The sequence below is a fragment of the Anser cygnoides genome, chromosome Z (assembly GCF_040182565.1).
Source record: "Anser cygnoides isolate HZ-2024a breed goose chromosome Z, Taihu_goose_T2T_genome, whole genome shotgun sequence".
NCBI classification, from domain to species: Eukaryota; Metazoa; Chordata; class Aves; order Anseriformes; family Anatidae; genus Anser; species Anser cygnoides.
This window is the reverse complement of record NC_089912.1, coordinates 82592355-82608327: the sequence shown is the minus strand read 5'-3', so window position 1 is coordinate 82608327 and position 15973 is coordinate 82592355. Positions and strand designations below refer to the sequence as shown.

Sequence of the window (15973 nt, the reverse complement as noted above, 5' to 3'; positions counted from 1 at the left end):
ACCTCAAGAGTCCAGCTGGACACCTATGAAGCAAGATGCATTCAGTCCAGAACTCTGCAGACTATTAGTCTTGAGTACAAGCCTCAGTCACCTGGCAGGTCAGCATTATCTTAACAGTCTGGGGTACTACTGAAATAACTTCAGACAGTATTTTATGCTGTGGCTGGCAGCAGGGTAGCCCACTAAAACTTCCAACTTAGGAGATACTCATTTCAGTGAAAGAAGAATAATGGAAACTTTAACTGTTTGGGATTTTTTTTATTCTTACTTTTTCCCCTCCTTTGCATTTAGGATTTACAGTGATTTCTCAAAGAGCATTCATACCTGTCAAGCTCTGAGACAGACAAGATTGTTTCAGTCATACATACAAAATTACTTATGCTTACAAATTTTTGGCAATCATAGTAACCCGTTTTTTCCTATTGCCATTGCCCCCACCATTGAAAAAGACAGTGTACAATAATTTACATTTGAAGTATTTCAAAGTGCTTGATAGTGATTTTCCAGGAATAATATTTACAAGTGGCATATACACATATGTACAGCTGTTACAATATAGCACAAGTTGTGGCTGGAATATGGCTTTCTATGGAAAGTGCTTTGTATTTGGCCAGTGGTGTTACTGACTGACCAATTCAAGGGTACTGATAAAACAGTAGCCACTAAAAGCTGAATTGTTGTGGACAGGTATTTACAGAGTTGGTTGTTAAGCTGTATAAAACAGCTATTTACATAAGTGTTCTGTACGTAGAGAAAGTATCTTCATTCTTCCAAGAACGGAGGAAGTCTTTCAGCCACAAACCTGTTTATCATCCCCATAAGTGTAAAACACAAGTAAACTAAAAGTGATTGCTGATCCAGTGCTCACGCCATATCGTCATCTGTGCTTACAACAGATATCTGTAAAAAGATAATTACAAGTTAGCTACAATTTTACCAATAAAGAATACAAAACAATGCTAGGATCTAGTTCTTCAGGTTAGTGACCATATTCAGCTCTGGATTACTCCATCCCAGTCATAGGGTAGCAGTTACCTACTATAATTTTAATCAAACATCATTTTAATCAAGATTAAAGTGATGTGCTCTTAGCTGATTGAGCCCAGTAGTTTGACTGTAGCCAGTAGCAGAGACCTCTCCCAAGTTCTAGTCAGATAGAACCTGGCAAGTCTTTGCTGTGTCTACTCTGATGACTAGCCTGGAGCTCAGGCACATCAACAGGCTTGCTTACCGCAGGGTAGGTGTGTCCTACTGAACCACTGTGTCTTCCAATATCAATAGTGAGGTCCTCTTCTGTAGTCTTCAGATAGACAGGATTATCAAAATTCATGCTTTTCATGTTCTTGTGCTGCCAGTTACGCCACATGAAGTAGCCAGCCACCGCAGCCATCACCAGCAATACTTTAGGGAGAGAAACAGAAATACAGAGCAGTGTCAAGTTAAACTCCTGAACAAGAGTGGCTTATCCCATCACAAGAGTCCCCAATAGCCAGCGCATGCTGTACTCACAGATGGGAAGAACAGCCCAAGCTCCTGATGTTCCTCTGGCTGCAGCTACTTCAGACACTGTACCACTGATGTTGAACCCTGTGTGAAAATTTGTAGAGTAGTGAGATGGCTTGCTGACAGATTTTTATCAGATGGCTTACTAAGACACTAAGCCCAAAAGGTGGGCTAACATTAACATGTCTGCAAGAAACTGCTAAGAGGTTTCATCTTATCTTAGCAGAAAGCTTTTATTACTTGCCTTCTTTGAGCACTCCTGGGATTTCATGGAACCCACAGGTTCCATAATACCATGAGCTAATTACGTTTCACTCTTCAGCTGTTGTAGTTCTACTATATACATGAACTGTCCTATATTCTCTACTTGCATGCAAAGGAGAAAACTTTCAAGTAAGCTAGTGGGTCAGTTTGCATTTCACCTCTCTAGTGTTTAGCAGTCTGAGTTATTGGGACCAGTACCTCCAGGAACTAGTCCAACAGTTGGAGATTTTTCTGTTCTGCTGGTATCTTTAGCCTCAGTGTAAGCCACAGTAGTTCCAGTACCTGAAACTAATTATAGATCAAGAACCCAGTTAATCTGGAAGTTCTGCAATGGCTTAGTTATGACAGCCATGGCAGTGAATGTTTAGCAGATGGCAGAATGGTCATGCAGCTTGTTAGCTTTATCAGAAACACTGACATTAGTTACTTCACTATGTACACGTTCTGCTGAAGGTGTTGATCAAAAATAATCCCAAGAACCAGAGTAGACAGTTATTTCAGGTATAAGCTCTAGGTATGTAAAGTCATTAAAACCGTAAGCCACCCCACCCCCTCACTTCAGGTTCTCTGTATAAGAATTAGTTCCACAGACTTGCTAATCAAGTACTTTAATACATATAATAACATTTTAGAGAAGCTACTATCCTCAGACAGCAGAAGATCACATCCTCTTATTCACTGCTCTGACTGTGGCAGTCAGAGTCAACATGCAATATATTAAGTGGCACCTTGAAGCTCCTAGTTCCACTAGACTGGACAAACAAGCCTGCCATATAGCCAGTGCTCAGGATAGTAGCAGCAGTATGTTTCTTTGGACATGGAAGTGATGTACACATCCTTCCCTAGTCAGCAAGATTAGCCTATCAGCTTTTCAATATATTTATACGCTGTAGAGCAGTGTTAGTTTATACCCCTTATTTTATAAGAAAGCAGCTAGGCATGTTTTGTGTGCGTGCTTGCTGTCTGCAGAAAGCCATTGGGTGATGATGATGATGCAGAAGCCAAGCATGGACTTTGAACAGCACCTACGGATTTGAAGAGCCAGCTTAAGGCATGCCAAAAGATCTCCAAGATAAATTACATCAGATTAACTCATGCAAAGCTGTCAGCTTGTACTGTCATGTTTGTTTCTTACAGATTCAGTACCCCTCCTTCTTCCTCACCATCCACCCTAGAAAAAAAGTTTAGGTTACTATACCTGCACATCTCAGACCATCTTCCTGCAAGAAGTATCCAGCAGGACATGCACAGGTATACTTTGGAGAGTGTTCATTTATCTGAGGAGCAGGCAGGCACAGGTAGCTACAGCCTCCATTTGCCATATTCTCTTCACACCAGTTTCTGCCTGTTGGCACAAGTTGATTTTAAGCAATTAACAGAAGTGAGCCTTCATGCTCCAGAGGTACAGCATATTTTTTTGTTCAGGAATCACTCTAGAGTTGTTTGCCTCTGCAGGTTATATGTTTGTGCCAGCTCTGCCCAAACAAGAACAATTGCAACTAAGCCTTCTCTCAAACTGTGAGAGGTAGAAGCTCAAGTAGGGGTGCCTAGGCTGGAAGCTTCCAGCACTTCAGTGAAACAGACAGCAATACAGGGAAAGGATATCATTTGCCAGCACCCAGGCAGAGAAAGCTTTATGAAAAGTATACAGTGACAGAACAAACTCATAGCTACCTGAAGGCTGAACAAGTTCATGGTAAATGATGATGTCCTGTGCGTCATTGAGGTTGTTTACTAGGGTAACCAATTCAGATCCAGTAAATTTGTTGGCACCATAGACGGCTTCATTCTCTCCATCAATCCAGTACACACGGTCCTAGAAAACAGTCATTGTATCCCAGTCACTCTGTGTTACTATTACCACCGTAACTGCTAGCCGCACACTAGCAAGAAGAGGAGCTCTGACAAGTACTACAGCAAGTCATTCTTACCTCAAATATTGTTAGAGCAAGAGGATGAGGAAGGAACATATGAGACTTCAGCACAAGTCTACGATCCTGGCCATTCAGGTCTATGCTTGACAGCATATGTAATTTAGAATCAAGCCAGTATAGTCGGCTTTTTACAAGATCTAGAAGAAAAAAAGACACATTTACTGTCTACACAGACAGGACCTCCAAAGTCCCCGCAAAGGCTGAAACACCTGCAGGTACAAGAATAGTTGCTGTTTTGCCATAGTTTCTAAATATATGGGTATACACATTAGATTGCTGCAGTGCTGCCTAAGTGACCTGTACCTTGACTAGAATACAGAACAGTACAAGGAAGGTTACTATTTCAGCATCTGATGGGTGCTGTGCCTGTTGCAGTGTCTCCAGGCACGTAGGAACTTCCCAATCTCAAAAGCTGAAAATAGTTCCCTGAAGGATGACCTTGGCTTTTGTAGCAAACAGACTTCTAAAGCTCCAGAATACCTCTGGCACAGTGACAAGTTCAACATACCTAGAGCAATTCCATTAGGCCATTGGATTTCTGTTGTCACAAGCTGCTGTCTGTCAAATCCATTCATTCCTGCTTTTTCAATTTTTGCTGGCTCACCCCAGTCTGACCAGTACATAAAGCTGTGAAGCAGAATTTATGTTGTATAATGCACTATAGTATTGTGTAGTATCACTCTTAATTATGACCATTTGCTAACAAGTAGTTAGACAAAGGCTGCCTAAGTCAATTATCAGGACAGAGTACTAGCAGGTCTGTTCTTTCTAAAGAACCAGGACAAAGACTTACCCAGAAAGAGGATCTACAGCAATAGAAGCTGGCTCTCTCAGCTCAGAGAGAAACAAAACTTTTCTTTTTGTGCCATCTAGGCTAGCCACTGAAATGGTCTTTGCAGATGAGTCAGTCCAGTAGATGTTCTTATAAACCCAGTCAACAGCAATTCCTGCAGGGCTGTGTATGTTGTCCAGGATTCTGATGTGTTTTCCAACTTTATCACGGGTATCGATGGAGGCACTGGAAGACAAGAGTTACTTGCTTTCACACCTTCCTCTACAGACACTATTTGACATGCCTCAAATAGTGCATATAGCTCTTGGGCAGGCTATCTACAGAGATGTACTTGTGACTTTCCATGAAGTATCTTTGGTTCATTTGTAGCAGCAGTTACAAAGAAGTGCAATAAGCACACAACATGCTAGTTACACGAACTTGCCCTAAAGACTTGAGTGCAGATGATACATCAGGAATCTAATTCTCTAGAAGAGCATCCTGAACAGAATGCAGGATGATTAGAGAAGCATTTTAATTCTAGATTTAGAGGCTGAGTCCACTTACCTGAAGATTGCTTTTTGGCTAAAGTCAGCCCAATAAAGCTTTTGCTCAGCAATATCAGCATCTAGAGCTACAGTGTTTCTTAGTTGCTCTACTAGCTGAATGTACTCTTTCCTCTCAAGACCAATCTTCCTGATATCCCGGCGGTTGGTGAAAATTAGACATGGCTCTTTCCCTGTGAAAGAGTGAAAAGATTTATCTATATCTCTAGACATATAGCCTCAGACTGTTCTTTTATGACAAGATTTAAGTGTCACCAGATTTAGTATTTGCCATTCCACACTTGCTAATAGATGCTGACAGACATCTTAGCTGTACCCTACCTCATCCTTTTCTCCCTCCACAACTTCATGGGGAGGGTCTTCCTGCCCAGGGAGCAGATGGAAACAGTTTGTCAGGTTGACATGGTAGCCTTAAATGCTGTGTCATAGCATCATAAGAAGATGTTAAAAGTGTCCAGGTCTGTACAATTTGTATTAGGATCAGCACAACTATTGTTGTAACCACAGTGGCATAAAACATACACCACTTGGTATCTCACTTTAAAGTGGCTTTCAGGCTTAGGGATATAGAAATCTTATACTTACCCACAGCTTTGCATACTCCTGTAGCAAGATCCATCTGATAGCCACGGCTACATTCACATTTGTAGCCACCTTTCAGGTTGATACAGATTTGACTACAGATACCGGGGTTCTGGCATTCATCAATATCTGTAAAGACAACAATTTCATTTGTTCTCATCCCCAGTAACATTGGTAGGTTCCATATTATCCACAAGATACTTGCCTCCACAGGTTCTCCTGTCTACAAGCTCAAACCCAGCTGGACAGTCACATTCATAGCCAATAATGAAATCTCTGCAGATGTGGGAGCATCCACCATTGTTCACCAAACATTCATTTACGTCTAGAAGAGAAGAAGTGGCCAATTCTTAGATGGCATACATACATAGTCTTGAAGTCTTAGTCATGGAGTGCTTTAGCAGATACCCATCCATTTTCTCAGGATGTCTGCCACATCTGCTAAACCCTGCTAAACCACACAGGTGCTTCAAGTCATTTGCAGAATATCTACTCAAGATCATATTTGCTCAGCTATCAACATGTTGCTTGCATTACAAGTGGGCAGCAGCAGATCAAGACTGAGGCTCCTAGACACTTCAGAGTTTAGTGGCCTCAGGTACTTTCTGGTCATAGACTAGCCATCCCATGAGTCAGTTTGGCTAGGATAAAGCTAGCCTATTAACTGGGTTGCTTGCTACGAAGGAAATGCAGATGGGCATTCCAGTCCAACATCTGACAGCTCAGAACCTGTAACCAACGTGTCTAGTGGTCAGCACTGCATAATGAGTTTGTCCACTTACTGCATTCCTTCAGGGGCTCATCACTCCAGTCCTTGCAGTCTCTCTGCTGGTTACACACTTTATTGATATCTATGCATTCTCCACTTCTGCACTTGAATTTGCCAGGTCCAGAGCACTGAATAACTGATAATGAAGACAATGAGGAAGACCACTGGCTTCAGAAATTCCATGAAGTCTTTATTCTTGTTTAGGTCCAACTTACCATTGTTACAGTTCGCTTCATCAGTGCCATCCAGACAGTCTCTCACACCATTGCACTGCCTACTCCCATGGACACAGTTCCCATCTTCACATCTGAACTGGTCTGGTCTGCAGGTCCTAGAAGCTAAGGACATAGCCATTACAGAGTTAGACCCCCAAAGTCTGTCAGAACAGAGGCCAAAGAACACCTCCTAAAGAAGAGCAACCAAGCTAACTTACGGCAATTAATTTCATCACTTCCATCCTTGCAATCAGGATCTCCATCACACCGCCACTTCTTGTGGATACATTCACCTGAGCCACACTGCATCTCACTTGCAGAACACTTCACCGGAGGTGCAGGCTGGCGGCCACACTGCTCCAAAGATTCATCTGAGTGGTCAGAGCAGTCAGCATCATCATCACACACCCAGCTGATAGGGATGCAGGTAGAGCTCTTGCACTGGAACTCATGAACACCACAGGTAGGAGGTGCACACTCCAGCTCATCACTGCCATCACTGCAGTCATCTTGACCATTGCAGACAAAGCTTTTGGAAATACATTGCCCACTGCTGCATGTGAACTCTGCTGCACTACAAGTCACATTACCTGGAGTAACAGGAGTGAAAAATATTAGCAGATTATCACAAAAGACAACTTTTGAATGGTGTTTTGCTTTGCAGGCTCTTTGCTCCATCAGCTGTGATCTGACAGTAGGTCAACATCATGTTGAATGCTCTAGAAGAACCCAACTGACCACCTGCAGGATGCTTGTGATACATACAGACCATCTTCCTTGTCTTAAATGCCTGAGTGAGAGTTCTGAGCCACTGAGTGAAAGTAACCTCCTCCTGAAGCAGACAGGCTGTTCTGCTTCAGAGTGCTAGCCTTTGGGAAAACAGGCTCAGACCCTGTGAACCAGAGACAGAAGGTAAGAGAATTGCTAACTCTGGAGTACAGTCTAAGGTTTAGGTAGCCAGATGGTCAGCATGCACTGTAGTTTGAAATTGAAGTGTTTTGTGCTGGTCCCCAGGACAGCAGTGGCCCATTTACCTGGGCCACTGGGGATAAACAGAACAAGATATTGCACCAGTTGATCCTGTGGCATTAAGAACATCCACACAACTTATGCCAGTACAAATTATGCTGGTTTATTAGCAGCGTAGCTAGCAGCTCAGTATGCCTAGGCTGATAGTTTTATCAGCTTCATTAGAAATGAAGTCTGTAAATCTGTCAGATTAAAGCATTTGCTTGCTGAGTAAGGCAGCTATCCCACAGATGCAGAGCACACATCCAGAGATCTGCATCTCATTAGTCCATCCAGGCTCAAGGTAGCTCTGGAGGAAGCCAGCCCTGTGGATTTGCTTACAGTAATTTTGTCTCGGGACACCTCAGGCAAGTCATATGTACCAAGTTCATTAGAACAAGCTGGGAACACTGCACTCTAATGCTGACTGCTGCAGTTTCACTTGTGCACTGGCGTGAAGTTGCCCCTCAAGACTTGAAACCTAACTTCCCTAGTCTGCATTTCCAGACTAGGGTGCAAAATACTGTAGGTCAGGGCTATGAAGCACATCAGCTTCCCCCTTGGCCACAAGTCCCTGCTACACCTAAGAATGCTTACACTAACAATCCTGGCCAAAACCAGGACAAGGAGACAAATTATTAGTATAGGAGACAAATTATTAGTATAAGCAGCAGCTAGAGTTACCTGTTGAGAAATACTGCGGAGATCAAGTTCTGAGGGTTTGCTTGACAAATTACTATGCCTATGGCTATTGCCAAAACTAGCCAGAGAGCAAGACAGACATTGAATAGTTTATACTACTGTACATCTTGACGTAACAGGGTAGAGGAGTGTTAGAACAAGTCTGTTTTGTTAAACAGGCTGCAATACAAATACAGGTTTAAGGAAATATTGGTATGAGAAATTTATCTTCCCAGGTATACTGTCCAGCTAGCTCCTTTCCAGACAACTCAATTTCAAATAGAGTTATGCAGCCACCATTTCTTCCCTTACCACAATTCTCTTCATCTTCTCCACTGTCACAGTCTTTTTCACCATCACATTTCCAGGACACTGGGATACACTGGGTTGACTGAGGACCACAGCTGATTTCATTTACCCGGCATGTTCTCATATCTATTGGAAAGAGTTCAAGTTCAATTTAAGAGTTCTGAAATTTAAGAGCTACTGATCTTGGGTTTTAGCAGTTGTCCTGAAAGTTGAGTCTGAAAGGCTTCAGCTCTGGACACAGCTGCAGTTAGATGCCAGCATCCATCTAAATTAATGGCTCCATCATAGAAGAGGTTACAGTAGTTAGTAGTATTTGGTAAATCTGTTAGGAATTGGAAGCATCTTTTAAGAGTATCTTTGTAGTGGCAGCTTTGTGACTGCACACCAATTACACTGTAGAAGCTTGAGCTATAATACATAATAGCAGGTAGGAATAATACCAAAGTGCAGTTGAACTTAGTGGGATCTACACTGAGGAGCAGTCACTGTATTTCAGCCCTAATACAGAGAAATGAAGCTTTGCAGATCCCACAGATCTATATCCCTTTATTAACTACCGCAGTTAGGACTCAATAACTGCAAGACCTCATAGTCAGGGATCAGTGTTTTCACTTCCCTCCTCCCAGCACAAAGTCATTCACTCAGTTCCTACACTAGCTTTGGTAATATTGCAGTGTAGTTGTCTTGGAGGACAGTGATCACTCTGAACAAGATACAGCAATGTTCAGGCCTGCAGCGTTGTGCTTAGTGACTGTAAAGGTAAGAAATCTTACACTCGCCAACTGTTACCAAGTAGAAGTGCAGATTCCCCACACAGTTCTGTAACCTTTTAATACATAAGTCTTGACAAGACCCTGATGTGGCCAAAGCCAAGCTAGCAGTTACGAAGGTACATTTCCAAGACAGGTGCAATCTTTTTAGGAGGAGAGCCAGGCTGCAAGCAGGCAAGAAGTCAAGATGCTACAACCCGCAGGCTTGCCTGCGCTGACATGCAAAGCTCACTTACGACACAGTTCAGCACTCTCGTCAGACCCATCCTCACAGTCCGGATCCCCATCACACTGCCATCTGTTCGGCACACACTGACCACTGTTGCACACAAAGTCAGATTCAGCACACGTCTTCTTCACTGCAAGAGAGAAGGACAGACACTGGTTTAAATACCAGAGGTTAGCTGTTCTGTTGCAGCTACAGATTTGCTGCCTTGCCCTAGCAAAGTGATGCAACATCCTTAGTTCTTGGATGTCTGGTGTCTTCTTCCACAAGTCTAACTTAGACACCGTCTAACACTTCCTAGAGAGCTACCCAGCACAGAAACATTTATCTTCCTGTAAGCAGGCACTGAATGACTGCTAGTGCAAAATTTTGAACTTCATGCTTATTACCATAGCATTGGATTTGCAGTGTCATTACATAAGTATAGTATACGTAACCCAACAACAAGAGTTTAGGTCTGCTTGAGCAGACTGACAGTTCAGCTACACCAGTGCTGGATATGAAATCTGCTTTCCAGTGTCTCTAAGTATTTCTAGTCATCCATCTTGGCCTCCATGTCTGCATAAAACATGAGTTGGCAGACAGAGCTAGAATTAGCGTTTATACGAGATGCAACAGAATCACTTTCACACATGAAAGAGGACTTTTAGCCACGGAATAGCTAACAGCTGCGTAATAATAGCAATCCGTTTCTACTATGTTTTCATGCAACAACCAAAAAGAGGCTTGCGTTCAGCTCTAGGCAATCACCACTCCAGCAAACAAAATTTTGTTCATTAGCTTTTCTCTTATTCACCAGTTCCAGGAAACTTTCAGAAACCTAAGAAAAACTCAACTGCATCAGCTTGATCCAGGGCATTTAGGCAGTCCCCTAGCATTTCTAGGGGATTTGTCCTCTATTCTGTATTCCACATGTAAGAAGTGCTGGACAGTGTAAGTATCTCTCCTCCAGCTATCTACTTTACACCATTAACCCCCTACTGCCAACTAGGGAGTATAGCTACAGAGGGATTACTTCTTTTGGTTAAATACTCACCACAAGCACTCTCATCACTGCCATCTGAACAGTCTTCATCACCATCACATTTCCAGAGTAAAGGAATACAGCGTCCATTACTACACGGGAACTGGGATTCTTCACATTTTGCTCTCGCACCTTCAATGAAAAAAAGAATCTGAGCCAGTACTGTTCAGCAGTATTTTCCTTCACTTTCACCCACTGCTGATCAAGTAGATAACCAGCTTAATGGACAGCATAACATCAGCATGAAACTATATCTGATCTCTGAATCTTTTGATTGTAGTTACCTTATTCAACTATGACAGCAGAACCAGAAGCTTTCCATCATAGTACAAGTGCAGAGATTAAGCAGTATGACAGTATACTCGTCAGATAGTAGTAAACCACCCTCAGTGTTCCTATTACTGAGCTTTCCTTTTTAAGGTAGGGTCTAGTTTGCAAGGGAAAAGGATGCTTGTGCACAGGCTCCTGCTGTCGACAACCTAACATAACATTCTAAAAGATCCTCAGACTTTTAGCAAACAGTTTAAACTTGACTAATGCTGAGCTGAATTCAGTACTCCCCTGCTCATACATTACCATCCTAAGATGTCTCTAAAGATAGCTTAGATACCTGTTCTATTTTTTTTTAAACATACACCATTTTTTCCTGATATAAGTTACTTCAGCAGTAGTAGTCCTGAAGCCTGGAAAGTTATAATAATGGACAAAGTTAGTTGCTACCATCTGGTTGTCCCCACAAATGAGGGCAGAGATATTCCTTAGTATACCCAAAAGGATGCGTCACGACATATCTAGATCTTGCTCATTAAAGCTAGGTCAAGTGTAATACTAAGAGAGCAAGATAAATTATCACTTCCTTCTGGAATCAAGTCTGTTGTCTCCAGACTGGTAAGTCTTAGCTCTTAGTACACTCCAGTTAGGTACTGCATTGTGCATGATGCTTAAAGTGCATTTTCCAGAATACCTTCAGTTCTGAACCTGTATGGCCCTGTCCCTCAAGGGAATGTTATTTGTCTTGAAGCTCTTGCTATAACTGCTGCTAAAAGCAGCAGCCTGCTTCTTCAGCAGCTAAGCCAGGGCTATCCATGTAATGCTTGCAGGCAAGTGTATGATTTTATGCATTAGTTTTGGCTGCACATGCCCATGGCATGATGCAAAACTCCTGGTCCTCCTTGATTTATTGCATCATTTAATTGAGGTGCTTTGTCTTGGCATTCCAAGGGTCTGGAATGACATCTAATTTTAGACAAACATTACTTGTTATTTTATATCTTCTGTGCATGACATGCAAAATGCAACAGTTTCCAAGTGGAAGGAAGCTATTCAGCCTTCTGAAACTGATGCATTTCACATTACCCCATGCAAGAGAGCTAGTAATGGAATGACAAACCCTGGACAGAGTATAAGCAAGGAAAACAAGGACAGTTTTACCTGCTGGGTGTCTTATGTAAATTCACACTTGAAATAAAGTATTTGAAACAGCAGCTTATTGAGCTGTGCTGATGTTTTAGCAGTCTTACTGGTCAAGTAAAACACTAACTCACTTGTCAGAGTCAAGCCATAACAACTTGTTTCCTGTGAACTGTTTAGAGGTGTCAAAGCAATTGAACATCAGCACATATGCTCTCTACTTCCATGCCTCCTCTCCTTTTTAGAGGGAGCATTATACCAGCAAGCACTTTCCAATAGAATGGCTTTGCAAAGCTACCACTACTCGGTCAGGAGTGGTCAAAAAAGCAGCTTGCCTAGCAGTGCCAGAAGGCAGACCTCAGGCAGAATACACGGTACAGAAGCCACAAGTACCAGCTTGCTCTTAGCCTAGCATCACCCTGTTATCTACTTACTTCTAGCAGAAGTAGACTTCTGCTAGCAAAGCTTGATCACACATTATTCCAATTATTACTGTACAACTAGCTAAAACATGAAGTGACTGACTGCTGCTAGTTTTGAGACATTCTCATCCAGGCTTTCAGAGTGGGAACAGTCAACCTTTCCCAAAATAGCATGCTAGAGATATTAGACTAAGCCTGCCACTCAGGAGATCCCAAAATAACTCCCGCAGTCTTCAGTTACTCTATTTCAAGCTAGAATAACTCGGAAAAGGCTTGCTAAGATTACACATTACATTGTGACTTACAAATGCATTTGGTCAAAGTGATGTTACAACAGGGAAGCTACAAACAAGGCTAAACAAAACAGGAACTGAACTTGGAATTACAACTATAATTTTACAATTGCAAGCCATTCCAAGAAGGTGTCATCTCTTCTGCAGTTGATAACAAATGAAATGTCAAAGCAACTACTTCTATTAGCCCATGAACAAGTAAAGAACTGACAGCACCTAACACCCACCCAGGTGCATGAAGGTAAAGGTCATCATCTGTTGATGCTCCTGAAGATGGCTGTCAAACTCTAAAGGTTACATGGAGTGAGCTCCAGTTATGGTGAAAGCTAGCTCCAGTCCATAACTAACTATGGTCCCTTCTTACACTAAGCACAGTTCTGCAATACCAGGTAGATGCTACCCATCTGATCCACTGCTTTTTGAAACAGCCATACCTCAGCTGCAGCTTCAGTCACTAAACATTTAGTTTTTAGATCAGTATCAGTTCACCACTAATTCAAAAGCTTCTCTGCATGTGCTAGTCAAGCACCTTCACACCTTCTCTTTGACATAAGTCTTGGGCAAAAGATGTAGCGGACCTGTAGCTGCACAGCCTCTGATTGCTAACAAGAATTACTCCACTGTTCCCCAGGTTATCCACTCACTAGAAGTTGTCTTATAAGCAGCGATGTGTGCAGGGTGAAGGAACAGTTACAATCACTACCTAAGTTAAACTGACAATTGCTTTACCTTCTTACCTCTGCAGTCACTGTTTGTCTCAGGCCCTTAAGCAAGTCATCAGATTACTTGTCTAGGCAGCTTCAGACATGTGACACTTGTGTGCTGTCATCTGACACCAAGTCCCAGAAAAGCTTGCAATAGTGATTGGGAAACCTTCATACAGGAACTAGTGAAGTAGACTGCCTCCAGACCCTGGCAATTACAACTATCAGTATAAGAGCTGGTGGGCCACTATCTCACATTGAGGGAAGAACTGGACAGACTTGGAGGACTAAAGCTGCCCCCATTTTATATCTGAGTACAATTTCTAACTACAGTGAACCAACAGCTTCAGCATCAGCCAGTTTCAGCCTTCATTTTACAGCTGTTTAAACAAGGGGGTCCATGTCTCTTGTAGACTAGGCAAGGGAGCAGTCTATATGATTAGAAACGGAGGGATGATTTCTCCTTTTCTGTCTTTTATGAGGACCAGACGCAATCTTCTCCTTGCTGGATTCTACCTTGCAAACCCAGTGTCTGAACACAGCACATTGTTGGGACTACAGGGTAGAATTACCTTTAAGCATACTTTGCCAATACAACCAAAATAAAACACTTAAGTATACTTTTGGGTGCTAGTCAGGAGATTAACAGCACACTGTGCCCAAACCCTCAACTCAAACAAGATACAACACAGGCACTAATTGCCCACCTCCCAACTAGATCGGGAGCTTGGACCTCAGTTTCTGGAGGAAGAAAGGAGTCGGCAAGTTGATTACTACCAAGAGGAAAATATTTTTAGTTGACCACGCATTTCGCTTAACGCACAAGTTCCACCGCCTTCCGGACAATTGCGACTATGCTGGAGACGACCACGACTAGGGCTACTAGGTTTGCAAGAAGGGCTTCGGCGCTGGCAAGACTCAACCTTGCCACCAGGTGGAGATCCTAAGGGATCGTACGGTGGTTGCAACTGGCCCTGAACTAGAGCCATGCCAATGCTGCTGGATGCCACAAAGCCAAAGTTGCTCGCAGAGTACTTTGACAACACCTCCAACACCGCCGGCTTTCCGAGGGGTTCTCTACCTCCCCAGCCACCGTGCCAGCTCCGGGCTGGCACACCCTCCCTCACCCAGAGGCATCGCGCTGGAAACCCCCGCGGCAGCCAGCCGCCGGGGCTCCCCCGGGAGAGCTGCTCGGGGCGGGGCGGGCAGGGACGGCCGCGGGCTCGGGCCCACCCGCGCCATCCCCGCGCGGCCCCGGGGGAGCAGCGGCACCTCCCGCGGCGGATGGGGGCGGCGGGACAGACCCCAGCAGCTCCCCCCTCAGCTCTATCGTCCCCCCCGAATCCCCCCGAGCCCCGCTCCCCCAGCGCAGCCCAAGAGCGGAACAAAAAAATAAGCGGGTGGAGGGGAAAGGGCATCGCGGGGGGTGGGAGCAGCCCAGGGGTGCGCGCCACAGCCTCGCACGCCCCCCCCCCCCCCCCCATCCCCCAAAACCCAGGCCCCTCACTCACCATCGGCGGCAGCGCGCAGGCAGGCGAGGGCGAGCAGCAGGCAGAGCGCCCCGCAGCGCGGCAGCGCCCACCGCCGCCCCGCACCGCCACCGGGGCCGCCACCGCCGCCTCCTCCTCCGGCACAGCCGCCACCGGCCGCCGCGGCGCTCCGCTCTCCGCGCTGCCGGCCCGACCGCATCGCTGCGCCGCGCCGCGGGGACAGGACGGGGAGAGAGGGCGGGAGGAGAGGCGGAGAGGGAGGGTCGGAGGGCAGGCAGCCGCCGCGGTCGGAGAGGCGAGGAGGAGCGGAGGGAGCCCGAGACATGCACGGGGGGAGGGTGTCCCCGCGGCGCTCTTATAGCAGCCGCCCGGCCGCCCTGCGCGGCCGCTGGTGACTCACGGCGCCGCGCCGGGCCCCGGTTGGCTCGCCAGCGCCGCCCGCCCCCGCTTCCTCCTCCGCGGCACCTGCAGACACCGGCACGGCTCGGCTCGGCACGGCGAGTGGCCCCAAGGTGAGTGGTCACCGCCCCGCCGGGCTTCCCCGCTGCCGGCCCCTGCCCCCGGTGGAAGCGAGGTGGGGGGGGCTTTGTCCGGGGGTACCGGGGCTTTGCCTGGGGGTACCGGGGGTTGCGGGGCTTTGCCCGGGCGGTGCGGATGTCGGCGGCTTTGTTTTCCTCCTTTGCTCCCCCGCAGCGCCGATGCCGCGCCCCGCCACGGGGAGGGGGTGTCGCTGGGTCCCCCGGCCCGGGCAGCGCTGCGAGGCGTGCCGGCATCGCGCCGAGGGGTGGTTTTCGCCAAAAAAGCGTTTCTTCCATTTGGACACCCTCCCATGGTTGCGTGCTTCTGTGCACCCCCCCCCCCCCCCCCCACCTTCCCACCCTCCCCGCCTCTGGAGCAGAAGTTGGCTTAAACGAAGCAGGCACTGCTGCCGGGGATGAAAATCACTACTTCTGCATCCTGCGATGGGGGATTGTAGTTAATTAGTAATTGCACAAAATGATATGCCAAAGTCGTGTAATTACAAGCTTAAT

The 15973-nt window shown here is 45.4% G+C and overlaps 1 protein-coding gene across 2 annotated transcripts; it reads right to left on the bottom strand.

Annotated features, from left to right (window-relative positions):
* Nucleotides 1–243: 243 nt before the first annotated feature.
* Nucleotides 244–15267, bottom strand: VLDLR (very low density lipoprotein receptor). Of its 2 annotated transcripts, XM_066987997.1 has the most exons (19): nt 14964–15267; nt 10636–10755; nt 9610–9732; nt 8607–8729; nt 6824–7195; nt 6606–6728; nt 6404–6526; nt 5827–5946; nt 5625–5750; nt 5041–5212; nt 4495–4719; nt 4210–4328; nt 3699–3838; nt 3442–3583; nt 2966–3112; nt 1966–2055; nt 1510–1587; nt 1232–1401; nt 244–900 (listed from the first exon to the last, which is right to left on the bottom strand). In XM_066987997.1, the coding sequence occupies exons 1-19, from the start codon at nt 15265–15267 to the stop codon at nt 865–867; spliced, it is 2853 nt and encodes a 950-aa protein (XP_066844098.1). In that variant the 3' UTR covers nt 244–864. The 2 variants fall into 2 exon arrangements, with proteins under 2 accessions (XP_066844098.1, XP_066844099.1); XM_066987998.1 differs by lacking the exon at nt 1966–2055.
* Between the last annotated feature and the right edge of the window lie 706 nt (nt 15268–15973).

Bases quoted from the DNA above. Each gene is read 5' to 3' on its own strand.
- VLDLR (XM_066987997.1), bottom strand. From the start codon at position 15,267: ATGTCTCGGGCTCCCTCCGCTCCTCCTCGCCTCTCCGACCGCGGCGGC. The intron at 8,730-9,609 runs GTAAGTGAGCTT...TCTTTCCAATAG, and splicing joins CGAGAGTGCTGAACTGTGTC to ATATGAGAACATGCCGGGTA. The intron at 2,056-2,965 runs GTATAGTAACCT...ATCTATAATTAG, and splicing joins AGATGGTCTGAGATGTGCAG to TTTCAGGTACTGGAACTACT.